This window comes from Mobula hypostoma, chromosome 25 (genome assembly GCF_963921235.1).
Source record: "Mobula hypostoma chromosome 25, sMobHyp1.1, whole genome shotgun sequence".
Classification (NCBI taxonomy): Eukaryota; Metazoa; Chordata; class Chondrichthyes; order Myliobatiformes; family Myliobatidae; genus Mobula; species Mobula hypostoma.
In genome coordinates, this window is record NC_086121.1 from 20171887 (window position 1) to 20195625 (window position 23739).

The following is a 23739-nucleotide window of genomic DNA, read 5'->3' on the forward strand; positions in this document are numbered from 1 at the left end:
AAAATCCTACTAAAAATAGTGAATTCAGCCCAGTACATCACGGGCTAAAGCCCTCCCAACCATTGAGCACACCGACATGAAATGTCACCAGCATCCATCGTCAGAGATCCCCACCACCCAGGCCGTGCTCTTTTCTTGCTGCTGCCATCAGGTAGAAGGTACAGGAGCCTCAGGATTCACACCACCAGGTTCAGGAACAGTTACTACCCTTCAACCATCAGGCTCTCGAACAAAAGGGGATAACTACACTCATTTAAGGACTCTTTAATCTTGTTATTTCATGCTCATTATTTATTGCTATTTATTTATTATCCGCATTTGCGCAAATCGTTTACAGTTTACAGTTACTGTTCTATAGATTTGTTAAGTAGGCCCACAGAAAAAAAAATCTCAGGGTTGAATGCAGTGACATGTTATGTACTCTGATAATAAATATTATTTTGAACTTTGGGTGGTGAGATCCAGCTGCAGTTAGTGGCCAAGAGCAAAAAAGGGGAATAATTGGAGTTAATTAAAATAAAAGAAGTCGGCCTACTGGAAAATACCTGGAAATTAAGGACCAGTCTTTGACTTTGACTTTGTGATCGGGACTTGCTTTCTTCTTGCCCGGCCATGGAGACTCAATGCATTAGTGCCCAGGGCTCAACTGCAGTTGGTGGCTTCACAGATTTAGCAGAGTTAAATCCTGGTCCTGCTAACTCTCTTTGACTCCTGGTTCCATGTATTGACTATCTCTTCAGGTTCACAGCGGGAGGATGCTCAATGTGGAGAGTGCTTGCCAGGATTTTACCCACATGGTGACCAGTGCAAAGCCTGTACTGAGTGAGTCAGCTTGGAGTTATCTAAGAATATAGATTTATTGCCTCTGTTTTAAAGGAATGGGATCCTGACATTTCCTTGCCACGTGGGGGCAATTTTATGGGGTGGATGCTGTTCCTTCACCTTTGGATCTGTTTCTATCGCAGCCAACGTTGTTGGATGTCTCAGGACCCAGCTGAAGAAATGACTCCATGTTGGAGTTAGGACGTCTATTTTGGGGTCTGCTGCTGAATCTACACCTTGAAGTGAAAATCTCAATTCAAGAGATTGAGACTTGGGCATGTTAATGAGAGAATGTAGCTGAACCCTTACTCTGTGTCGGAATGGTATTTTACCTACCCTGGGAATGTTCAACGGCACAGCAAGGAGGAAGCTTTTCTCTGTATCTTAGTTGGCTGAGAGTTTGATGGGCAGTGTAAAGAGAGGTTTGCTCATCTCTAACTAACGTTTAACCTGCCCTGCTTGCGTCTCATGGGCCTGTGTAGAGAGCTTTACTCTGTACGTAATCAATGTTTGCCTTTAATAAGTATAGAATATATGCACGTTACTTTTCCAATGGCAGTTTTCGTATGGCAGGAAGCAGAATGAAGCCCTAGCTTTGAAATCCAAGCTGTTCAAACAAAAGTCTGTATTTCTCCCTGGCTGACTGGTTGGGTTCTGGACCCTGGGATCAAAAAGAAGAGATGCCAGCAACCCTGTTTGCCCACCATGAAGTTTGGTTGAAATGATTTTCTGCACATGTTGCTGATGTCTGTGTCTTTTGTTTTTTTTAGAATTACGAATGAAGCCTCTCCCGCTGCATTGGGATGCTTGATTTCTGAGTCATATTTACCCACAGGTATCTCTTGTCTCCAATTTCAGGATAGCAGTTCTTACTGGAATGGAGGGTTATGGGCTGAGTGCAGGTCGGTGGGACTAGGTGAGAGTAAGAGTTCGGCACGGACTAGAAGGGCCGAGATGGCCTGTTTCCGTGCTGTAATTGTTATATGGTTATGTATGGTTATACTGTAAGAAAGGAAAAGGGGAGCAAGATATCTGGATATTGAAAGTGAGCTTTGAGCCCATCACTGACTACACACTGACCTGTGCTGGGCTGGATTTTATCAAAGACCACTGTCGTCAGCATTGGTTTCAGTGGGTTCCGGTGAAGGCAATGGAGGCTGGAAATTCAACCCAAAGGTGTATGCGTGGCCAATGATAGAAAAGCGTGTGTCCAACCTATCTTACTGACTGGCTTGAAACCTTGTATTGCTATAGGCAAGTTTCAAGGGGTATTTTTAAAGGGGCATAAACAATACATTGTAAATTATATAAAAAGTTTAAGGAAATCAAAACAAGTTAAATTGCATTTTGGTATGGGTGTCAGTTTTAGTTCATTGGCTGCCCAAAGATCAAGTAGTCTCAAGCATAACATTGGACATCAAGAACGCGAGCCTCAAGGAGGTCTTTCAGCAAGTGTAGCTTTGGAAGTGAAGCAAGAAAACACACCAAGTGACCTGCTAGGTCCCTCAGCTCCCTGGAATTGATAATGACCACCTTGGCCAGGCTAATGAGCAGTCCTACCAGAGGTTAGGTGATCGTGACTGATCTTTATACTGGGTTCCAATGGGGGATTGTGACTGACTCATCATGTTCTTGTTTCCAGTGCTGAAGACCGTTCTAAGTGTTTTGGGATCACTTTCCCTTCTGTTCGTGATGGTTCAACTTCTGCGCTGCAAATTTCAACGTACATCTGTTGTGAAGGAGCCGAGGCCCCGGACAGGCACAGGTATTCCCAATGTTACCCATATCCCAGACAAGGAGGCTCTCTGGCTAGTCAGGTTTCATATGTACCACTATTCCTGGCACAGAGTTCCCTCATCTTCTCCCCATTTCATAGCCTCAGGCAAAGAGGCTCACATTGGCTCTTGAACTCAAATAAGAGTTTGTCAAAACTACAAGAAATAAGTTATTTGCTGGGATACTCAGTGAAGTTAAAAAAAAATGGTACTAGAAGTCCGGGAGTACTTACATTGGATAGTGTTATGTCTTATAACTCCAGAAACTAATTGAAGGAAAACCACAGCGGTTTTTAGTTTTCTTTCCCTTTTTTTTGCTGAGGATCTGACAAATGACATGGTGATGTATGCCATTCATGTACATGTCACGTACTCTTAATGAATTATGTAAACAAACAGAATGCTTAATCGAACAATATATTTACAAGATTACTCAAATATTAAATACACAACACTTTTCCCTGCCTAGCTATAAACTCCAACTCAATATAGAATGCATCTCAACTCGAATATGTCATGTACTGTGGAGACTTTCTTACTGTACTGGGATAACGTCTTTCCTGATAACTGGGGTCACTCTACCTGGCAGGTGAGACTTATGGCTGTGAAACAATCTCATGTTCTGGTGTCTCCTCCATGGTGGTTGTAGGAGTTGACTCTGGGAGCGCAGGAAGTGGATGTAACAGCCCTGGACACTGTTCTTTTCAAACAATGGACTCTGCTGTCCTCAGCTGATCAACATGCCATTTCCTGATGATATCAGACGCAATGTCCACTGTGTAGGGCAGCGGTCCAGTTCTATTCTTAATCATTTCATGTACCCGCTTCGGATCTCCTCTGTGGTCCGCCACCATGGCTGCTTGTCCAGGAGTGAAACAGTGAGCCTCCTTGTTTGGGGAGTTCTCAGGTAGCCTCAGCTGTTGGTCCTGCATGCTCCTCCTGAGATTGGGTTTGAGGAGATCCGAGCTTGAGCACAAGGGACGACCCAGGAACAGCAAAGCTGGTGGGTTGTTAAATGTGGAGAGTGCGGCACTGCCGAATGCAAAGAGGAAAGTGGCAAGCTTCTCATTCAGTGCCAGTGTTCCGCTGACATTGCTCACAGTGTTTTGTTTAGACTCTGAACAAGCCTTTCCACCAAGCCATTTGTAACTGAGTGGCACAGTGCAGATGTAATATGTCTTATTCCATTCACTTTCTGGAATGACTGGGACTCTTCTGCAACAAACTGTGGTCCATTGTCACTTAAAGTGCTATGGAACAGCAGTCCCTGAGAAGCGGCTTCTCAACACATCAATGGTATGCGAGGCTGTAGTGGAGGCAACTGGAAATACTTCCAGCCACTTTGTAGCTGCATCCATTACCACCTAGAAATTTATGCCCGTGAATCATCCAGCAAAATCCACATGAATCCTCTGCCAAGGCAATGCAGGCCATTTCTAGGGATGGAGAGGCACTGCTTTTGACATCTTCTGGATGTGTTGGCATCCCAATAGACAGCAAGCTGCCTGGTCTGCTGGTTTATCCCAGGCCACCAGACAAAATTTTGAGCCAATGTTTTCATCCTGACCATGCCTAGATGACTGAGATGAAGCTCTTCCAACATGTTAGTCCTCAGCTTGGATGGTACAACAACTCTCGATCACCACGTAAGGAACCCCCCCCCCACCAAATGCAAGTTCATCCTAGTGCTGATAAAAATGGGGAAACTGGAATTTCTGCCACACATTCCAGCCACTTTGGATGGCCATGTCGAGCTGAAACAGTGTGTTTCTCTTTGGTCCATCTCTGCCATAATCGGGAGACTTTCAATTTGCATTGGGGAGAGTACTTCAAGAGGAGTGTCCTCTTTTGTAAATTTTTCAGGTATTTCCTTTCCCAGGAGTAAAAAGGACAATCCATCATCATTTCCAATATTAGTTGTCCTCTTGAATTCAGTCTTGTAATTGTGTCTTCCAAGAAACAGAGCCCATCTCTGCATTTGTGTTGTTTGTTGTTAGTGGAACACCCTTCTGTCGATTGAAAATGAGACACTACTAGCTAATGATCGTTAATGAGGATAAACTCTCTCCCATACAAGTACTGGTTGAAATGTTTTACACCCCAAACGAGACTCAAGGCCTCTCTGTCAATCTGTGCATATTTTTTCTCTGCAGAAGTAAAAGAACATGATGCAGAGGGTATAGGGCATTCACCTCCATCACTCATAACATATGACATAATTACAGCTGCAATATACCATAAGGTGAGACATCTTATGGAACCTGTTATGGTAATTGACAAACCCTAAAAAGGACCACTGCTGTAACATGTCCTTTGGGGCATCCACCAGTGCTTGAATTTTCTCAGCACATGTTTGTAATCCTTGTGCATTCATGGTGTGACCACAGTAAGTGATGCTTGATTTAAAGAATTCACATTTTGTCTGAGCCCATAATCTTCTAATTTTTTAACACTAATCTTGAGATTTTTGGATATGTTCCATGTCATCCTTACCGGTTACAATGGTGTCATCCAGGTAACACTGAGTGTCTGGGCAGCCTTGCAGCACCTGGTCCATGGTTTTTTTTTTGCCAGAGTGCCCATGTGAGTGTTTATGGTGAGAAACACTTTGGGCTCTTCTTCCATCTTCATCTGTAGGTGGGCCTCAGCTAAGTCCACTTCGCTGATGTGTTTCCCTTCAGAAAGGTTTGCAATGATATCCTCCATCCTGGGCAGAGGGTATTGATCTACATTCAGTACTGGGTTCATGGGGACCTTAAAATCACCACAGATCCTGACAAGCTCATTCTTCTTGGTTATTGGTACCACTGGCACTGCCCATGGGCTCCACTCAATTTTGGAAAGAATTCCTTCAGCCTCTATGCAATTTAGCTCACTGGCTACTTTATCACTGATTGTATAAGGAACTGGCCAGGCTTTGTAAAACGTGGATGTGGTATTTCATTAAACACTATTTTACTATTGGTACGAATTTACCAATGCCATCCTTGAACACTGCTGTGGCATCATCTATTATCTTTCTTAATTCACTTTCTGTTGACTCTATTGCAAGGGATGTGGCATTCTAATGGTGGATGGATCTCCAATCAAATTGTAGTTGTCTCAGCCAATCACAGCCCACAATGATGGCCCTCCTGTTTTTTCCCCACATACAAGCCCAACATGACTTGTTGGTTGTTGCATTTCACCATTACAAATGTCATTCCCACAGGAGTTTTCTTTTCTCCAGTTTAAGTTCTTAGTTGGATAGCTGCAGGCTTTAATTTAATATCTTTGAAATGCCATTCAAACTCATTTTATGGATTGACTGAAACAGCCGAGCTAGTGTCCAATTCCATTTTAATTAATTTGCCATTCACTTCTGGTGTAAGTCATATTGCTTGTGTCTCATAAGTTTTCACATTGTAAATGTCAAGGCTACTCAGTCCTGTGTCACTCAAAGTTCAATGTTCAAAGTAAATTTATTATCATGGTTGTATACGTCACCATATACAAACCTAAGATTCATTTTCTTGTAGGCGTGCTCAATATTTCAATACGCAGTAATAACCATAATAGAAACAATGAAAGACCATACCAACTTGGACATTTAATCAGTGAGCAAAAGACAACAGACTGTGCCAGTACAAAAAGAAAGAAATGATAATATATAAATAAATAAACAATATTGAGAACATGAGATGAAGAGTCCTTAAAAGTAAGTCCATAGGTTGTGTGATCATCTCAATGATGAGGCAAATGAAGTTATCCCTCTTGATTCAAGAGCCTCATCATTATCCGATTTTTCATCAACAACATGCAGATTAGTCCTCTTTTTGAAACTGCAACTTGACTTTTTTCTTTTTCTCTTCCCTATGAAGTCCATTTATACTTGGTCTTCTTTGGTTCTTGGAGTTCAGAAGAATGAGGGGAGACCTCATGGAAACGTTTCGAATGTTGAAAGGCATGGACAGAGTGGATATGGCAAAGTTGTTTCCCATGATGGGGGAGTCTAGTACGAGAGGGCATGACTTAAGGATTGAAGGGCGCCCATTCAGAATAGAAATGCAAAGAAATTTTTTTAGTCAGAGGGTGGTGAATCTATGGAATTTGTTGCCACGGGCAGCAGTGGAGGCCAAGTCATTGGGTGTATTTAAGGCAGAGATTGATAGGTAACTGAGTAGCCAGGGCATCAAAGGTTATGGTGAGAAGGCGGGGGAGTGGGACTAAATGGGAGAATGGATCAGCTCATGATGAAATGGCGGAGCAGACTTGAAGGGCCAAATGGCCGACTTCTGCTCCTTTGTCTTATGGTCTTTTAAATGTGATTTGTACTTACTTAGGAGCCATTTTGAAAGCTTTCTTGTAAGATTCCACAAACTGCACAATATTTCAGTGCATCATTAAGCCCATCATTGAACTGACAATAAGCTCAAATGGACTCCCCTTTCTTTTGATTCCACTTATGAAATCTAAAGTGTTCTGCAATCAAGAATGGTTTTGGTTCCAAATATTCTTGCATGATGTTCACAATATCAGCAAAGCTATTCTTGGCAGGTTTGGTTGGAGAAGTTTAACTTCTAAGCAAACTGTATACTTTTCCACCCATTGCACTCTGCCACACTAGCACTCATTTTTCATCGGCAATTTCATTTGCTTCAAAATACTGCACAATTAGTTCAGCATACATCATCCAGTTATCTGTTGTGCAATCAAACACATCTATCTTCCTAAAGTAGCCCGCCATTTCTGCTTTTTTAAAAGTTTATTATTATTGTCACCCATTATTCACTGTTTATAAACCCATGGCCACGCTCATTCTTTTTTTAAACTCAAACATCTCTCTCCCACTCTGAAGAAAAACATGCTGCACTTCAACAAGTAGTCATCTCGGGTTTATTTTAAAACTTCCTCATCACCACTGTTCTGTTTTGTAACTCCAGAAACTAATTGAAAGTAAAACAGAGGAGCCAGGATACTTGTCTAGGTAGTTTTCTTTCCCTTCTGTTAGTAATGCTCTCGCATATGATGTGGTGGCAGAGTGACGCATGCCATTTCTGTACTTCTTACATACAACTCATAATTAACTATATAAACAAAGAATGCTTAATCAAACAATATATTTACACTATTAAAGACACTACAGATAGCTCATCAGTTGACGGGATGCATCCTTGGATGGTGAGGAATAAAAATGGTATAAGGTGTGGACCATGGTCCTCCTTTGGGGAGGAGGCAGAGGACTGGAGACTGAAAATATTACGCATTCTAATAATAAAGGGGAGAATCTCACAGGCCAATCAGTTCAGTGCCGGGGTGGAAGTGATCGTCTGCTTGGATGAGCATCAACTTGCAAATGAGAGGCAGATAGATCTGTTAAATTTGTTCAGCTAAGGTTCGCGATGTGTTTTGATGAGGTAACACAGGGGAGGGGGTGAGATATGATTCGCTAGATTTTCAAAAGGTACTTGATGAAATATCATATGGTAGACATTGGCAAACCTAAGGCAAGAGGCCAAAGCAGCACAGAAGCAGAGTTGGCTGAGCGTAGAAACAGAGTACACAGAACAAGGAATATAAAGTGCAATAGTACAGCTCTGACGCAAGGCTCAATGGCCTATAATCCCCAGGATTGCCACCCTCCAGTCTTCTAGTACTACTCCTGTGGCAAGGAAATAAAATCATTGCCAATGGCACAGAAATCTCTCCCTCACTTCCTGTAATAACCTGAGTAATATTCCATCTGGCCTCGGGGACTTACCTATCCCAATGGTTTTCAAAGGTTCTAGCATGTGCTTTTTCTTAATGGCGATATTTCCAGCAGATTAGCCTGTTCTACGCTGTCCACACATTGTCAAGGTCCTCTTACAGGGGAATACTGAAGCATACCCTACCTTCCATGACTTCAGATTGGTCAAGTCATCCTCCTGGTCTTCATGTTCATGTGGAATGCCTGGGGTTTTCATTGAAAGAGTTCCAATTAATGAGCGTTTTTGGACCAGAGTGAAGGGGAGGAGAAATGAGGGATGTTGTTAAGTCTGGGAGTGGTGAGCCATGATGATGAGGGTGGTTGGGGTAGGGGGAAACTATGCTTACAGCTCCTCCCTCCAGACTCAATAAACAATGCACTCAATAATTTGTGTGTATTTTTCCTAGGGGTTCAAAGTCCTGATGTCTGTGTTTCAGCTCCTGAGGGTGAAAAGACAAAGAGTGAAGTGAAAGAGTTGGTGAGTGCTGAGGACAGTTTGTTTGGTCACGTTTCCAGCAGCAGTCAAGTTGGAGAGTGCTCTGCCTGGTCCTTTACCTTCCTGCCTCTGTCACAAGACACATCGCAGTTGGCAGCTCTTTGTTCCCGTTCAAAGCTGACAGTTGAATTGAATGATATCTCATCCACTGCCCTAAACAGCGATCCTTTCCATCGCTGATGCAATGTGGCACCACCTCCATCATGTGCAGCAGACTTCTTCAGTGACACCTTCCAAATCCACAACTACCACGGAGACGGGCTCAGCTGGAAACTGGAGACGCCGTGGCGGGGTCCCCTCCAGATCTCACAAGGACTTGCAAATATTGCACTGTTCAGTGTCTCAATCCTGGAATTTGTTCTGGAGCTGTGGTGTGGGACAGACAGCAGGGATCCCAGACAGAAGCTCACTGTCACCTTCTTCAGGCCACTTTGAAATGGATAAGATTCACAGCCTCACCATGACTCTCGCATCCTGTGCAACAGCCATATAACACCTAACCCAGCCACTCTGTGCTCTCTGCATCCGTCACACACGCAGAAACCTTTGCCGGTTGCTGCCACTGCCCATTGATTCTCAATCTGGTTGCAGCTTGAACTTAATATGTGTTTTAACTTTTTTTTGTTCCTGGCAGCCATTTGAGATCCCAGCTCCAGAAAGGAAATCCAGTCCTCCCATTGATTTCCCAACTCATCCACTGGCAAACAACAACATTTATGGGACCAGTCTACAGGCATCACGGCTCCAACCTGAAACACAAGGTAAGGGACTTTATCTGTGTTGCTCTAATGGGATTCTTTAATTGGACAACTTAGAAAAAAGATATACTCTGGATCGGATCCATTATTTCGGGAAGTGGACAAGCTATCAGGATGTGCAGACAGAATGGGGGCAGGATATATTAAGAAGTGGGCAGCCAGTGTCTAGATGCAGGTGGAGTGTGCCAAGAAGCAGACAAGACATATGGGGAACAGGACAGGACTGCAGGTAGTGCAGCTGTTTCATGGCTTGCAAGCTCAATTCTGACCAGTACACTGTCCTTGTTCGCACATTCGTCCTGGAGCCATGTAGTTTTCCTGCTGGAAATCCAATGCCACACACACACAAAATGCTGAAGGAACCCAGCAAGGCGAGTAGCATCATTGGAAACGAATAGATGGTAGGTGTTTCGAGCTGAGACCCTTCTTCAGGACTGAGAAGGAAGGGGGAAGATGCCAGAGGTGGGGGGGTGGTGGAGGAGGAGAAGGAGGCTAGCTGGAAGGCGATAGGTGAAGCCAGATGGGTGGGAAAGGTTAAGAGCTGGTGAAGAAGGGATCTGATAGGAGAGGAGAGTTTTCCTCCAGGCTTCCTCTCGCATCCCAAAGGTATGCTGGTTGACGGGTTGTGGTTACTGTAAATTATCCCTAGAAACCATAGAAAAACTACAGCACAGAAACAGGCCTTTTGGCCCTTCTTGGCTGTGCCAAACCATTTTCTGTCTAGTCCCGCTGACCTGCACACGGACCATATCCCTCCATACACCTCCCATCCATGTATCTGTCCAATTTATTCTTAAATGTTAAAAAAGAACCCGCATTTACCACCTCGTCTGGCAGCTCATTCCACACTCCCACCACTCTCTGTGTGAAGAAGCCCCCCCTAATGTTCCCTTTAAACTTTTCCCCCTTCACCCTTAACCCATGTCCTCTGGTTTTTTTCTCCCCTTGCCTCAGTGGAAAAAGCCTGCTTGCATTCACTCTATCTATACCCATCATAATTTTATATACCTCTATCAAATCTCCCCTCATTCTCCTACGCTCCAGGGAATAAAGTCCTAACCTATTCAACCTTTCTCTGTAACTGAGTTTCTCAAGTCCCAGTGTTACGTACCCCGTAACTGGGTTGCCAAACCAGCAGAAATGGATCACTCAGTTGGAGTCTGGAGTACTAGAACTAAGAAAGTTTTATTAAAGAAATAAGCAACACAGTAATCGAAAGGATAATAAATGCAACAGTTCAGCAATGATAACCACACATGTGCACAGAATTAAGATAACAGCATCAATCAAGCTCTATCGTTGTCTAGGGGTAAATGACCAAATTTCAAAGTGACTCAAAGTTCAGTCCAGTTTAGTAGTTCAGTTCGCAGTAATCGTTGCCATGGCGATGGACGTGGGGGAAGAGAGAGATAGAACAGGAACAACTGATCATTCAGACACTGCTTCACTCACAGACCGGCGAGATGGCTCACAAACAGCTTTTGGGTGGGTCCTTGGTGATGTCACCTGAGGTCACCGACTGTGACCCCTCCTCCAGATGCGGTCGATCCTCTGCAGTGAACCCGGCACCCAGGCAAGGGCGGACACACACCGGGTTCCCGCTGATCGTACCTTTCCACCCCGGGCGTTGTCTGATACTTCTCACCGACTCGTGAGAGGCATACCGCTTCCAGGGTCTCGTTACCTCGGGTGTCGTGTGTGTCCTGCCTTAGCGAACCTGTCCCTTTTTATCCCCCTGCTGGGGCATCGCCTGTCCACCACTTCAAACAGTTCAAGGTTCAAAGGGGGGAGCCGCTCCAGACAGCTCTCTCTCCCCCGTCCCTTCATTACACATCTCCAGACGCTGCTCCATTGTTCCTTATCTCTCCTTCCCCTGAGGGCAGGTGGCAGACCACTTGCTGATGTCACTGATGCTAACCTAGGCCAGCAAACATCTTAATTTTATGTGTATTCTCGTCACACCGGCAACATCCTTGTAAACCTTCTCTGCACTCTTTCAACCTCATTAATATCCTTCCTGTAATTTGGTGACCGAAACTGAACACAATACTCCAGATTCGGCCTCACCAATGCCTTATACAACCTCATCATAACATTCCAGCTCTTATACTCAATACTTTGATTAATAAAGGCCAATGTACCAAAAGCTCTCTTTATGACCTTATCTACCTGTGTCGCCACTTTTAAGGAATCTTGTATCTGTATTCCCAGATCCCTCCGTTCTACTGCACTCCTCAGTGCCTTACCATTAACCCTGTATGTTCTACCTTGGTTTGTCCTTCCGAAGTGCAATACTTCACACTTGTCTGTATTAAACTCCATCTGCCACTTTTTCAGCCCATTTTTCCAACTGGTCCAAATTCCTCTGCAAGCTTTGAAAACCTTCCTCACTGTCCACTACACCTCCAATCTTTGTATCATCAGCAAATTTGTTGATCCAATTTGCCACATTATCATCCAGATCATTGATATAGATGACAAATAACAATAGACCCAGTACTGATCCCTGTGGCACACCACTAGTCACAGGCCTCCACCCTGAGAAGCAATCCTCTACTACCACTGTTTGAGCCAATGTCTAATCCAATTTACCACCTCTCCATGTATACCTAGCGACTGAATTTTCCTAACTAACCTCCCATGTGGGACCTTGTCAAAGGCCTTACTGAAGTCCATATAGACAACATCCACTGCCTTCCCTTCATCCACTTTCCTAGTAACCTCCTCGAAAAAATCCAAAAGATTGGTCAAACATGACCTACCACGCACAAAGCCATGTTGACTTTCCCTAATAAGCCCCTGTCTATCCAAATGCTTGTAGATTCTATCTCTTAGTACTCCCTCCAATAACTTACCCACTACCGACGTCAAACTTACCGGCCTATAATTTCCTGGATTACTTTTTGATCCTAGTGGGTGGGAAAGTCAGTAGGGGTATGTGTGAGAGATTTGGATGAAAGGAATTTGGGGGAATAGATTGATGGGTTGTTCTAGGAGCCAATATAGATTCAATGGGACAAAAACCTCCTACGTTGTAAGAAAATAAGAAATGCAAAATAAATATACAACAATATATATATTGCATTAAGTGGCGGGCAGTGTGAGCCAGGAGTTGACAGGAGTTTTCTTCTTCCAGTGTCAATGCCCCTAGCTGGAAGAGCCTTGTATGAAATCATCAACTTGGTCCCCGTGCGGAGATGGAAGGAGCTGATGCGTTTGCTGAGGCTGAAGGAGTGCGATATAGAGCGGATTGAGATGGACGTGACCCATTCCCGAGACCAGCAGTATGAGATGCTTCGTCAGTGGAGCCAGCAACAAACAGCCTCCGTGGAGTCCTTGTACCAGGCCTTGGAAATCATGAACTTGACAGGTCTAGCAGAGGAACTTAAAGCCAAACTTCTCAACTAGTTCAACTCTCCCTGACACCACTATGACATCAAGTTTAATGTTCAGGAAAGACAACTCCATGTGTCCTCAATCTAAAGCCTAGTTAGTCCTGCGGCCCACAGCCGCTGGTGAAGCCTGGATTTTAGAGTGTGCAATTTAGTAATCGACTTAACCGATGCTTCAGGGATCTGGGGTTCCCATTTCTGGACAAGATGCGCAAGTTGCTCCAAAGGAGCAGACCTTGAGGGCAGTCACCTGAGCTGAGCACTCAGTGCCCTGCACTCGCAGGGGGCAAGAGCAAAGTGGCAGCTCCCCACCTGAGCCGAGGGTTGTCAATGCCAGAGACACAGTCAGTTCCAGGGCTCGGACCTGGTTTGATCAAAATTAGTTCCACTTTGCAGTCTAGATCTTCACAAGAAAAGGTGGCGTAAAGAGGAGATGCAGCAATACAGTAAGGCCATGTGACTCTGGAAGTTAGAAGCTTAGCAAGGTGGTAAGTGACTTACTGTCTTTCTACCTGGCTCTATGTACTTGAGTCCTGTCATACCTGGGAGCTGCCTCGCTCTGGCCCAAAGTCTCTGGTAATTTATCAAGAACTGATTTATCCATGGATTGGAAGTCTCACCCACCCCCCAGCCTCCAAAAGCTGCCTGCAGTTAGTCATTCAGACTCAAGCCACAGAAGGCAAACTCCGAATGGGGCCTGGGCTCCGTTTTGAGGTTGTGCAGAGGTGGGGCCTGGAGGACTTGAGGCTCAGCTCGCAGGGAAACGTCCCAAGTGTTCCATGTCTTTGGATTAATCTGTATATAAGTTTCTGTGGTGATAAATATGACTTTTAAAAATATGGAAGCAAATTCTGTTCTTAATCAACACTGCATTACAGCCGTTCTGATACAGAAGGGTTTTTCAGTAGATTCATTCACAAACGCTGACAGCCTATTAAGTAATCCGTCTGAAGTGCAGGCATTCATTTCGGCGTTCCAATAGGGCAGCCCCTTTGCTCACATCAATAGAATAACAAGCAGATACTCCACCTTTGGGATCAGCCGGACTATATTACAATTTAAGGCACACAGTGTTCTCTCTTTCTGCATAATACCGAGAGGGAAGGCTTGTTACTAATAGGCAGCAGGGTATCCCTTCATTTTCTTATGTCCTGTTATATTTGGAAGTAGCGGTGGTATAATCCTAGGTTAGAACGCTCCTGGTATCTGCTACCCTCTTCTGGTCTTTTGGTGAACAACACACTAATTTTACACAAACACACACACAAAAATACACGCATGCACACACAAAAACACACACACACACTTCCTGACATTGTATTCCATCTGCCATTTCGTTGCCCATTTTCTTAATCCAAGTCCTTTTGCAGCCTCCCAGCTTCCTCATCACTACTAGCTCCTCCATCTATCTTTGTATCATCTGAAAACTTGGCCACAAAGCCAATAGTTCCATCATCCAAATCATTGACATATAATGTAAAAAAATGGTCCCAACCCCAACCCTTTTGGAACACCACTGGTCACTGCCAGCCAATCAGAAAAGGCTCCCTTTATTCTCACTCTTTGCCTCCTGCTAGTCAGCCAATTCTCTACCCAGGCTAATATTTTTTTTCCTCTGTAATACCATGATCTTGTTAAGCAGCCTCAGGTGCAGCACCTTGTCAATGGCCTTCTGAAAACCCAAGTACACAACATCCACCGATTAGCTTTTTTCTATCCTGCTTGTTATTTCCTTGGAGAATTTCAACAGATTTGTCAGGCAAGATTTTCCCTTAAGGAAACCATGTTGACTTTGGCCTATTTTAGTACCCAGAAAACTCGTTCTTAATAATGGACTCCAACATCTTCCCAACCGCTGAAGTCAGGCTAACTGGCTTATAACATCCTTTTTTCTGCTTCCTTCTCATCTTGAAGTGTGGAGTGACATCTGCAATTTTCCAGTCCTACAGAACCATGCCAGAATCTAGTGATTCTTGAAAGATCATTACTAATTCCACCTCAATTTCTTCAGCTACCTCTTTCAGATCCCTGAGGTGTAGTCCTCTTGTGACTTGTTGATTATACCTTCAGACTTTTTGGCCTCCCAAACATCCTCTCTGTAGTAATAGCAAATGCACTGACTTCTGCTCCCCCACCCCCAGCACACTTAAAATTCAGCATACTACTAGTTTCTTCCAAAGTGATGCAAACTACTTATTTCATTTATCAGCTATTTTTGTTATCCCCCAATACTATCTCTCTGACATAATTTTCCAGTGGTCCAATATCTACTCCTGCCTCTCTTTTACTCTTTATATATCTGGAAAAAAAACTTCTGTTACCCTCTTTTATAGTATTGGCTAGATAACATTTATATTTAATTTTTTTCCTCATTATGGCTTTTTAGTTGCCTTCTGTTTGTTTTTCAAAGCTTCCCAATCCTCCAACTTCCCACTAATTTTGCTATATTATATGCCCCCATTTTGTTTTTATGCTGTCTTTGACTTCCCTTGCCAGCCACGTTTGCATCATCCTGCCTTTAGAATACTACTTCATCTTTGGGATGCATCTATACTGTGCTTTCCGAAATGCTCCCAGAATCTCCAGCCATTGCTGTTCCGGCATCGTCCCTGCTAATATCTTGTGCCAATCAACTTTGGCCAGCTCCTCTCTCTTGCATCTGTAATTACCTTTACTCCACTATAATACTGATACGTCTGACTTTAGCTTCTCCCTTTCAAACTGCAGAGTGTATTCTATCATATTATTATCACTACTCCATTACCTTAAGCTCCCTAACCTGATCTAATTCATTACACATCACCCAATCCAGAATCTCCTTTCCCCCTAGTGGGCTCAATCACAAGCTGCTCTTAAAAAATTCATCTTGTAGGCATTCTACCAAATTCCCCCTCCTGGGATCCAGCACCGACCTGTCACCTCAGAACCAGCCACTGAATCAGTATTTTGAAAGCCAAATGCTGGGTGATAAAAGGCATCTTCCTGCTAACCTCAATGTGCTATGTGGGCTTTTCATTTTTCAGCAGCCTGCAGTCAGATCTCCCACTGGCAGCAGGGAGTGCTATTAAATAACAAAAAAAAAACAAGCTCAGTGTGTTACTAGTTCTCCTGAGACTGTTCCATAATCTAGATTATGTGGATTTTTATAACCATATAACAATTACAGCACAGAAACAGGCCATCTCGGCCCTTCCAGTCGGTGCCGAACTCTTACTCTCACCTAGTCCCACCGACCTGCACTCAGCCCATAACCCTCCATTCCTTTCCTGTCCATATGTCTATCCACTTTAACTTTAAACAACAACATCAAACCTGCCTCAACCACTTCTGCTGGAAGCTCGTTCCACACAGCTACCACTCTCTGAGTAAAGAAGTTCCCCCTCATGTTACCCCTAAACTTTTGCCCTTTAACTCTCAACTCATGTCCTCTTGTTTGAATCTCCCCCATTCTCAATGGAAAAAGCCTATCCACGTCAACTCTATCTATCCCCCTCATAATTTTAAACACCTCTATCAAGTCCCCCCTCAACCTTCTACGCTCCAAAGAATAAAGACCCAACTTGTTCAACCTTTCTCTGTAACTTAGGAGATGAAACCCAGGCAATATTTTGTAAATCTCCTCTGTACTCTCTGAATTTTATTGACATCTTTCCTATAATTCAGTGACCAGAACTGTACACAATACTCCAAATTTGGCCTTACCAATGCCTTATACAGTTTCAACATTACATTCCAACTCCTATACTCAATGGTCTGATTAATAAAGGCCAGCATACTAAAAGCTTTCTTCACCACCCTATCCACATGAGATTCCACCTTCAGGGAACTATGCACCATTATTCCTAGATCCCTCTGTTCTACAGCATTCTTCCATGCCCTACCATTTACCATGTATGTCCTATTTTGATTAGTCCTACCAAAATGTAGCACTTCACATTTTTCAGCATTAAACTCCATCTGCCATCTTTCAGCCCACTCTTCTAACTGGCCTAAATCTTTCTGCAAGCTTTGAAAACCTACTTCATTATCCACAACGCCACCTAGCTTAGTATCATTTGCATACTTACTAATCCAAATTACCACCCCATCATCCTCGCCATTATCCACTTGGAGTGAGAACATTTGGGGAGGAGGAGATGGCGACACGCCGCAGTGCGGACGGCCACTCCGGTGAATATCTGTAATCTGTCAAGTAGGGTACCATGCACAATTCTGATTTGATGGAGACAGACATGAGAGTACAGAGGAGCATCTGGAGAAACTTCTGAAATGCCCGCTTCGCTGCCGCTGCTACTGTATAGTCCGGAATCTCCGGAGAAGGCTCCGAATCCTCAACTTTGCTTGTTTTGGCGGCCGGGGCTAGGTCGAAGGCGCTCGGCAGAGGATGGCACTTGGGAGGCTGTATCGGAGGGGCTGGTTGGAGGCTCGAAGTTTTCAGACGGATGGACTCAGTGTCGGCTGTGGTCAGGTGCTTCCAATGTATCGACAGTTGTCGGTGCCTGGAGGTTTATAGCAGGGAGTTTCTCCCTTTGCCGCCTGCTATTAGGGACTCGGGAGCTGATCGGGACTTTGAGACTTTTTTTTTTAACCGTGCCCATGGTCTGCTCTTCATCAAATTACGGTATTGCTTTGCACTGCTGTAACTATATGTTATAATTAATGTGGTTCTGTCAGTGTTAGCCTTTGGTTTGTCCTGTTTTTCTGTGATATCACTCTGGAGGAACATTGTATCATTTCTTAATACATGCATGCATTTCTAAATGAAAATAAATGAGGACTGAGTGTTCTCATAATCTAAAACATTTCACGGAAAATGGCAAGTGCATTCATGCGAAGAGCACACGAAGCACTCAGAACAATTCCACATCTGGTAATGAATTACCCAAGCGTGATCTTCTGTGTGAACTACCCTAGGTAAAAATTAAATTGGATCTCGTGGTGTTCAAAGAACAAGTGCTATTGATTCACAATCTAGCCTGTGGTAATTCCAAGGTAGAGAAGTCATTGGTTCTGCAGCTTTGACGGTTATGGTCTGTGCACTCATCCAATAACTCCTGAAACGTGGGATTCAGCCACCGGTTTCTGACCCTGCTCCAGCACTAAAACAGCACTCATCAAAACCGCAACCGTGCCTGTTGTCCGGGTAACTCCCCTCCATCCTTCTCTACCAGACTTCAGCAACATCTTCCTGAAATCACACAGGGATATCTCAATCCCTCCCCCTCCCCTGTCTAATCAGAGTCAGAGCCAGAACAATTTGTGGGAGGGAGGGGTACCGTGGAAGCACTGAGGCAGAATTAAATATGGTCATGCCCTTCCCCAACGGCAGATGCTTTACTCCCTCAAACGGTAAAAAAAAATGCTGCTATTTCTTTGTAAGTACCTGATTTAAAAAAAAAACACACTCACCTATACCAGACGGAAGATTCATCCCCTTCTTTTCATCCTTATAGAGAACATAGAATATAAAGCAGACTGGTGGTGTAGTGGCATCAGCACTGGACTTCAAGTCAGACGGTCCTGAGTTCGAATCCAGCCGGGTCCAGCCGGGCAGCAGCAGTATTTGTGCAGAAGAAAGGCTGGCAATCTACTTCCGTATCTTGCCATGAAAACCCTATAGTCCCCGTGGTCCGTGAGGTCACGAAGAGCCAGACTCGATTTAACGACTGAACAACAACAACAAACAGTCCAGAAACAGACCTTTTGGCCCACAATGTTATGCTGAACTAATTAAATTAGTAATCAAGTGGCTAACTAAACCAATCTCCTCTGCTTACACAATGTCCATATGCTTCCATTTTCCTCATATTCATGTGCCTATCTAAACGATCCCATTCCAGCATTCCAGACACCCATCATTCTCTGTGTAAAAAAAGAAAATAGTCCCTCTCATCTCCTTTGAAATTACCCCCTCTTAGCTTAAATACATACCTTCGGTATTGGACATTTCAACCCTTGGAGAAAGATATTGTCTTTCAACTTTATTTAAGCCTCTCATAATCGTACAAACCTCAGTTGGAACTCCCCTCAGCCTCCAGGGCTCCAGAAAAAGAAAACATTCCAAGTTTGTGCAACCTCCCACTGCACATGCTTTCTAATCCAGGCAACATCCTGGTAATCCTCTTCTGCACCCTCTCCAAAGCCTTGACACCCTTTCTATAGTGGGGCGAGCAGAGATATATTGTAATCAATGAATCATGTGAAATGACTTCTGATCCTGTTGTCATAGCTCTGTAACACTGGAGATACCCCCCCCCGCCCCAAATATCTATTCTTGGCTCCCTCATCTTCACCACCTGTTGCCCTGCAACAACATTGTCCCCTGCTGTAGGGTTCATCTGCATATCCAGTGACAGGGAGACCCCAATCAGGCCACGTCTCTTGTGTCTGGCTCCTTACACAACGGCTTCCACCAATTAAACGCTGTTTGCAGCCTTCACTCCTGCACAACCAACCCAACACTCCACCTGCATGGGAGATGAAGTGAAATTTCCCCAAGAGAAGCCAACAGATAGATACCCTTGTCAGCACTGGCTCCCAAGTAACACACTTAATGTCTGCAGGTGGAGCCTTTGGGTAGTTTGCACTCACCCGTCAAATTCCCAAGAAAGGATGAAATAAGCAATATTATATAACATTCTCATAGTCCCATGAGGTTTTTACGCACAACACTGAAAGTCACTACACCTCATTTTAACATTGCCGAACAGGTTGGATGAAAAAAAAACGACTGTTTCAACACATTATTTACAGAAAACACACAAGAAAAATACAGAAGTGTTTATTATCAGTTCTGCTATACATATAAAAGATTACTTACAAGGAATCATATCAACCATGTGCCACCCTCCCTCGTATGTTTGGCAGTCTTCCATCTGAATTTAAGAAAAAAATTAGAGGGCTACAGAGGGAGCAGGGTATGGTGAAATTGGAAGAGGGGTGGCAGAGAGGGGAAGGTGAGTAGAGAGAAAGGGGAAGAAAAAGATCAAAATTGAATAAATAGTTGGGAAAATGAATGGGAAGTAAAGCAGAACAACAGGGAGAGTATGAAAGAGCAGAGAGACATTGGGCCACATGGCAAGGAGAAGTGAAAAGGTGTTGCTGTTTTCACTATTTGTTAATAATTTTGAATAATAAACATTAATATAGATCTAAACATTCATATTTACATAGCTTTTTTTCAATCCAATGTGCATTTTGGGAAACCAGTAGAAGCCACTCTAAGGTGACGTTATATTAGTTTTGGGAGGGTGGAGTAAAATAAAAACCATCAGAAGCTCATTAACTTCCATTCCAAACACACCCGAACACAGATCTCACATGAAATGCACTCCCACACTTTAGCTGAATGTCAGAACATCACAAGAAGCAGCTCTGAGGGAACGGGATAGAATGATTAAGGTATGACAGAGTTGAGACTCTGCAGTTTGGAGAAAGGACCTCAGGGTGGTCTGAGAAAAGTGATGGAGCAATGAAGGAGTGGACTGCCTTAATCAGCAAAAGGGCACGTAAACCCTTAACCTACCTCAAGTCTACCCGTTTTTTCCCTATATTCTTTGACTCCATTAAAATCCAGAAATACATCTTTCTACCAAATGAATGTTCTCAATCCTCTGAACTAGAACATTTCAAAGTGAAGAAATTTCTCTTCATCTGTTTTAAACACCTGCTCCTTGTCCTGAGTACTATTTCAGGCTCTCCAGCCAGGGGAAACCATCTTTCAATATCTGCCCTGTGTATTTCAATCAGATCACCCCATTATTTCAATCTCCAAGACACAGAGGCCTACTTCACTTAAGTTAGTTGATTGGAGAATTGAGAAGAATAGGGGTCTTAAGCTGTCCAGGGTCAGATTTATATTGGATCTTTAAATGATATACAACCTTTTCTTTGGGGAACAGAGCAGCACTGGAACAGTCTGATGACTTGGCTGTGAATACCAATGCACGAGCAAGCCAGTGTGGGGAACATTGAGGGAGGTAGGTATTCCAGGAAACTCAGGCTTGTTCTTCCTCAACTGACAACAAGCAGGAGCAATGAGAAAGGAATTTCCCCTCGATTTGTAGCCTCCTGAGGTTTCGCGTGGGGAAGCTAGTGTTACATATTGCAATATAGGAAAGGTCACACTGGATGGAGTTGAGTTACCTGACTTGCCTGGTAATGTTGTGAAACGACTCAGCACCTAGAGACACTCAGCGTTGAATGAACTCAATAACAGCCCATGGAATCTGGACCGGATTGCCATTACCATAAAAACTACTGCATGCTTCAGTGAGGTATTGAGGTCTGAACTGGAGATCCCCAGGAATTCTCCAAAACCCATCACTTGGCTCATGGACAAATGGGTGACATTTCAACAGTTTCACAGGAGAGTTGAACATCATTCGATTAAGCAGGAGCCTCAATCACAAGCCCTCCAGGGCACAAGCTGCCTTCAGTATGAGGACACGGGCCATCCTGTGACCTCCGTTCCTCACTCAGTAAACTTTCCCAGAAGTGTCCTGGACTGGGAGGTGCGACTCTTTCCCGTTCTCCTGGTGCGGCACTGGATTATACCACCAGCGATCCTTCTGCACCGAGCCGCCATCCTCTTTCCATGTCTCCGAGTCTGAATCCCTTTGTTCCTCCTGAACCGGAAACCCCTCGTCTACTTCAGTTCCCTCCTCTGCCTCAGGAGCCCGATACTGGTCCTCGTTTGTACCTGGGTCGGCAGCTCGGTCTTCCGGGCGGTGGTAGCAGTTGACAAAGCACTTGCTGGTGTTTATTGTCACGCTCACGGTCGGATTGCCGCTGAACTCTATCACAGGTGAAGGGGATCCTGAACAAACACACACCAGTCAGTATTGAGAACCCAAACCACCCCCAGTCAATACAGCTCTGGATCCAGGGAAATAGGCTGTCTGGGATACCTCATCACTCGGGGGTCCGAATAGATCAGGGGCGCAGCCTCTCACTGGAAGCCACTGTACCACCAGGAGTTTGAGTGGGGGGGGGAGGTAGGGGGAAAGAGGAGTAACTTGTCATTTCACTGGATCCAGCAGCACTAGATAAACAGACACACCTCTCCCTGGCTACACTGGATCAAGGCACTGGGGTTCAAAGTTCAAAATAAGTTTATTATCAAAGCACAAATATGTTATCATGTGCTACCTTGAGATTCATTTTATACATCTCTAAATAAAATCTATATAATTTTATCATATAAAGTATATATACACACTGGCCTCTATACTGGGGGGAGGGAACGTGGCCAAGTGGTTAAGGCGTTCATCTAGTTACCTCAAGGTCTCTAGTTCGAGCCTCAGCTGTGGCGGCGTGTTTGTGCCCTTGAGCAAGGCACTTAATCACACATTGCTCTAGTGTCTGTACGAGGAGTGGCGCCCCACACAGACTTCCAATCTGCACCTTGTAAGGCATGAAAATGCCCAACGCAGGCCTCTCGTGGTCTGAGTCGACGTTCCCTCTATGCTAGGGTCTATATAAACTAGCCTCTTCAGGTACTGTGGATATTTGGACATGCTTGCAAACACTGGCGATCTGAACATTGGAGATTTGCTCCTTTGCCCAGTAGGTCATCTCTGCCAGCTGAAGACGTAGTTGAGACCTTATCCCTGACTTTCTAAGCTGCTGTTACATATGATGCCAGGCCCGGACCGGGCTTGGGGATCTGCTGCTTCAGGCTCAGAGCAGCTCCGAGCTCTAGCCCCTCGGACGTTAATCCGACGCACTTAGCGATGCCCTACCTGAGCTGGGTCGCGACTCCCGGCTGATGTACCCCTGGTCCTCCTGACAATCCATCTGCGCGTAACTGTTCAAGGGCGCAAAGTGGCTCTGCAACTGGTTCTCCTCCTTCGGGCCATTCTCCGTGTCCGGCTTCCTCCTGACGCCTCGCGACTCTTTGCTGACGGACCGCGATAAGGAAGGGGGCTGGCCGTCCAGCGGCACAGGTCCACCGTTCTGCCCACCGTTCCTGTCCCCGGAGACCACTCCCACCAGATTACTTTCATTGCCGGCAATTAAACAGATCGTCTCCACTTGACACACATTCTTGTCAGCCTGGCAGAGAAAGGGATTGGTTCAAAAAGAAACCTCACAAGCATCGACAGAAATCTATGAGCCACTGCTACACGTGAGCCCCACCCTCCCTCCCCCCCCCCAGCACACTGCCGACAATGGGCAGCACCCAGTTACTAAGCAAGAGAGAGGGAATGGATCAATTTAATATCAGAGAATATATACAGTATACAGCGTGAAATTCTTACTCTTCACAGACACCCACAAAACACAGAGAAAAAAACCCCAAAGAATGAATGACGAAGAAACATTAGGACCTCGAAGCCCCCCCTCCCACACACAAGGAGCAGGAAAAGAATCAAACCCTCCCCCCCACTTACTCCAGCAAAACACCAGCACCCCCCTTCCCCCACCACCCACCAGGAAAGCAATGGCACACACTCAGTGACGTTTATTTTAATCCACTACTGTTACAATTTCCATTCAGTTTGCACAGCGCGTGCTGCCCTTCCTCCAGTTCCGCTGACACCCACTTTCTGGCTCCCACCCCTGGGAAATGCACTGCAACAAGGTTCCGTTGGGGCTGGTGGTTGCAACTTCCCATCCCCCGTGGCGCTCGCTCTTAGAGAGTGAAGCTGTGCACTTTGCTTCCAGTGAGGAGGGGAGCAAGCGACGCGCCTGGGAGAGCGGCGGCCTCGCGGAGACCCAGATCCCATCCTGACCGTGCGGTGTACGCGCGCTCTCACGGTTACTG

The 23739-nt window shown here is 44.7% G+C and overlaps 2 protein-coding genes across 3 annotated transcripts in view; one reads left to right on the forward strand and one right to left on the reverse strand.

Moving 5' to 3' along the window:
• LOC134337891 (tumor necrosis factor receptor superfamily member 25-like) overlaps positions 1 to 17994 on the forward strand; it is a 41624-nt gene extending 23630 nt beyond the window's left edge. For both annotated transcript variants that reach the window (XM_063033230.1, XM_063033229.1), the window contains 6 exons: positions 741 to 822; positions 1593 to 1657; positions 2465 to 2587; positions 8733 to 8803; positions 9456 to 9582; positions 12716 to 17994. In XM_063033230.1, coding sequence (XP_062889300.1) covers positions 741 to 822; positions 1593 to 1657; positions 2465 to 2587; positions 8733 to 8803; positions 9456 to 9582; positions 12716 to 12987 — 740 coding nt within the window. In that variant the 3' untranslated portion in view covers positions 12988 to 17994. The remainder of the gene's footprint in view (positions 1 to 740; positions 823 to 1592; positions 1658 to 2464; positions 2588 to 8732; positions 8804 to 9455; positions 9583 to 12715) is intronic.
• A 1305-nt stretch (positions 17995 to 19299) lies between these two features.
• Positions 19300 to 23739, reverse strand: part of LOC134337799 (uncharacterized) — a 41460-nt gene continuing 37020 nt past the window's right edge. Inside the window, exons 10-11 of the mRNA XM_063033051.1 lie at positions 22715 to 23027; positions 19300 to 21789 (exon numbers count right to left, since the gene is read on the reverse strand). Coding sequence (XP_062889121.1) covers positions 21449 to 21789; positions 22715 to 23027 — 654 coding nt within the window. The 3' untranslated portion in view covers positions 19300 to 21448. The remainder of the gene's footprint in view (positions 21790 to 22714; positions 23028 to 23739) is intronic.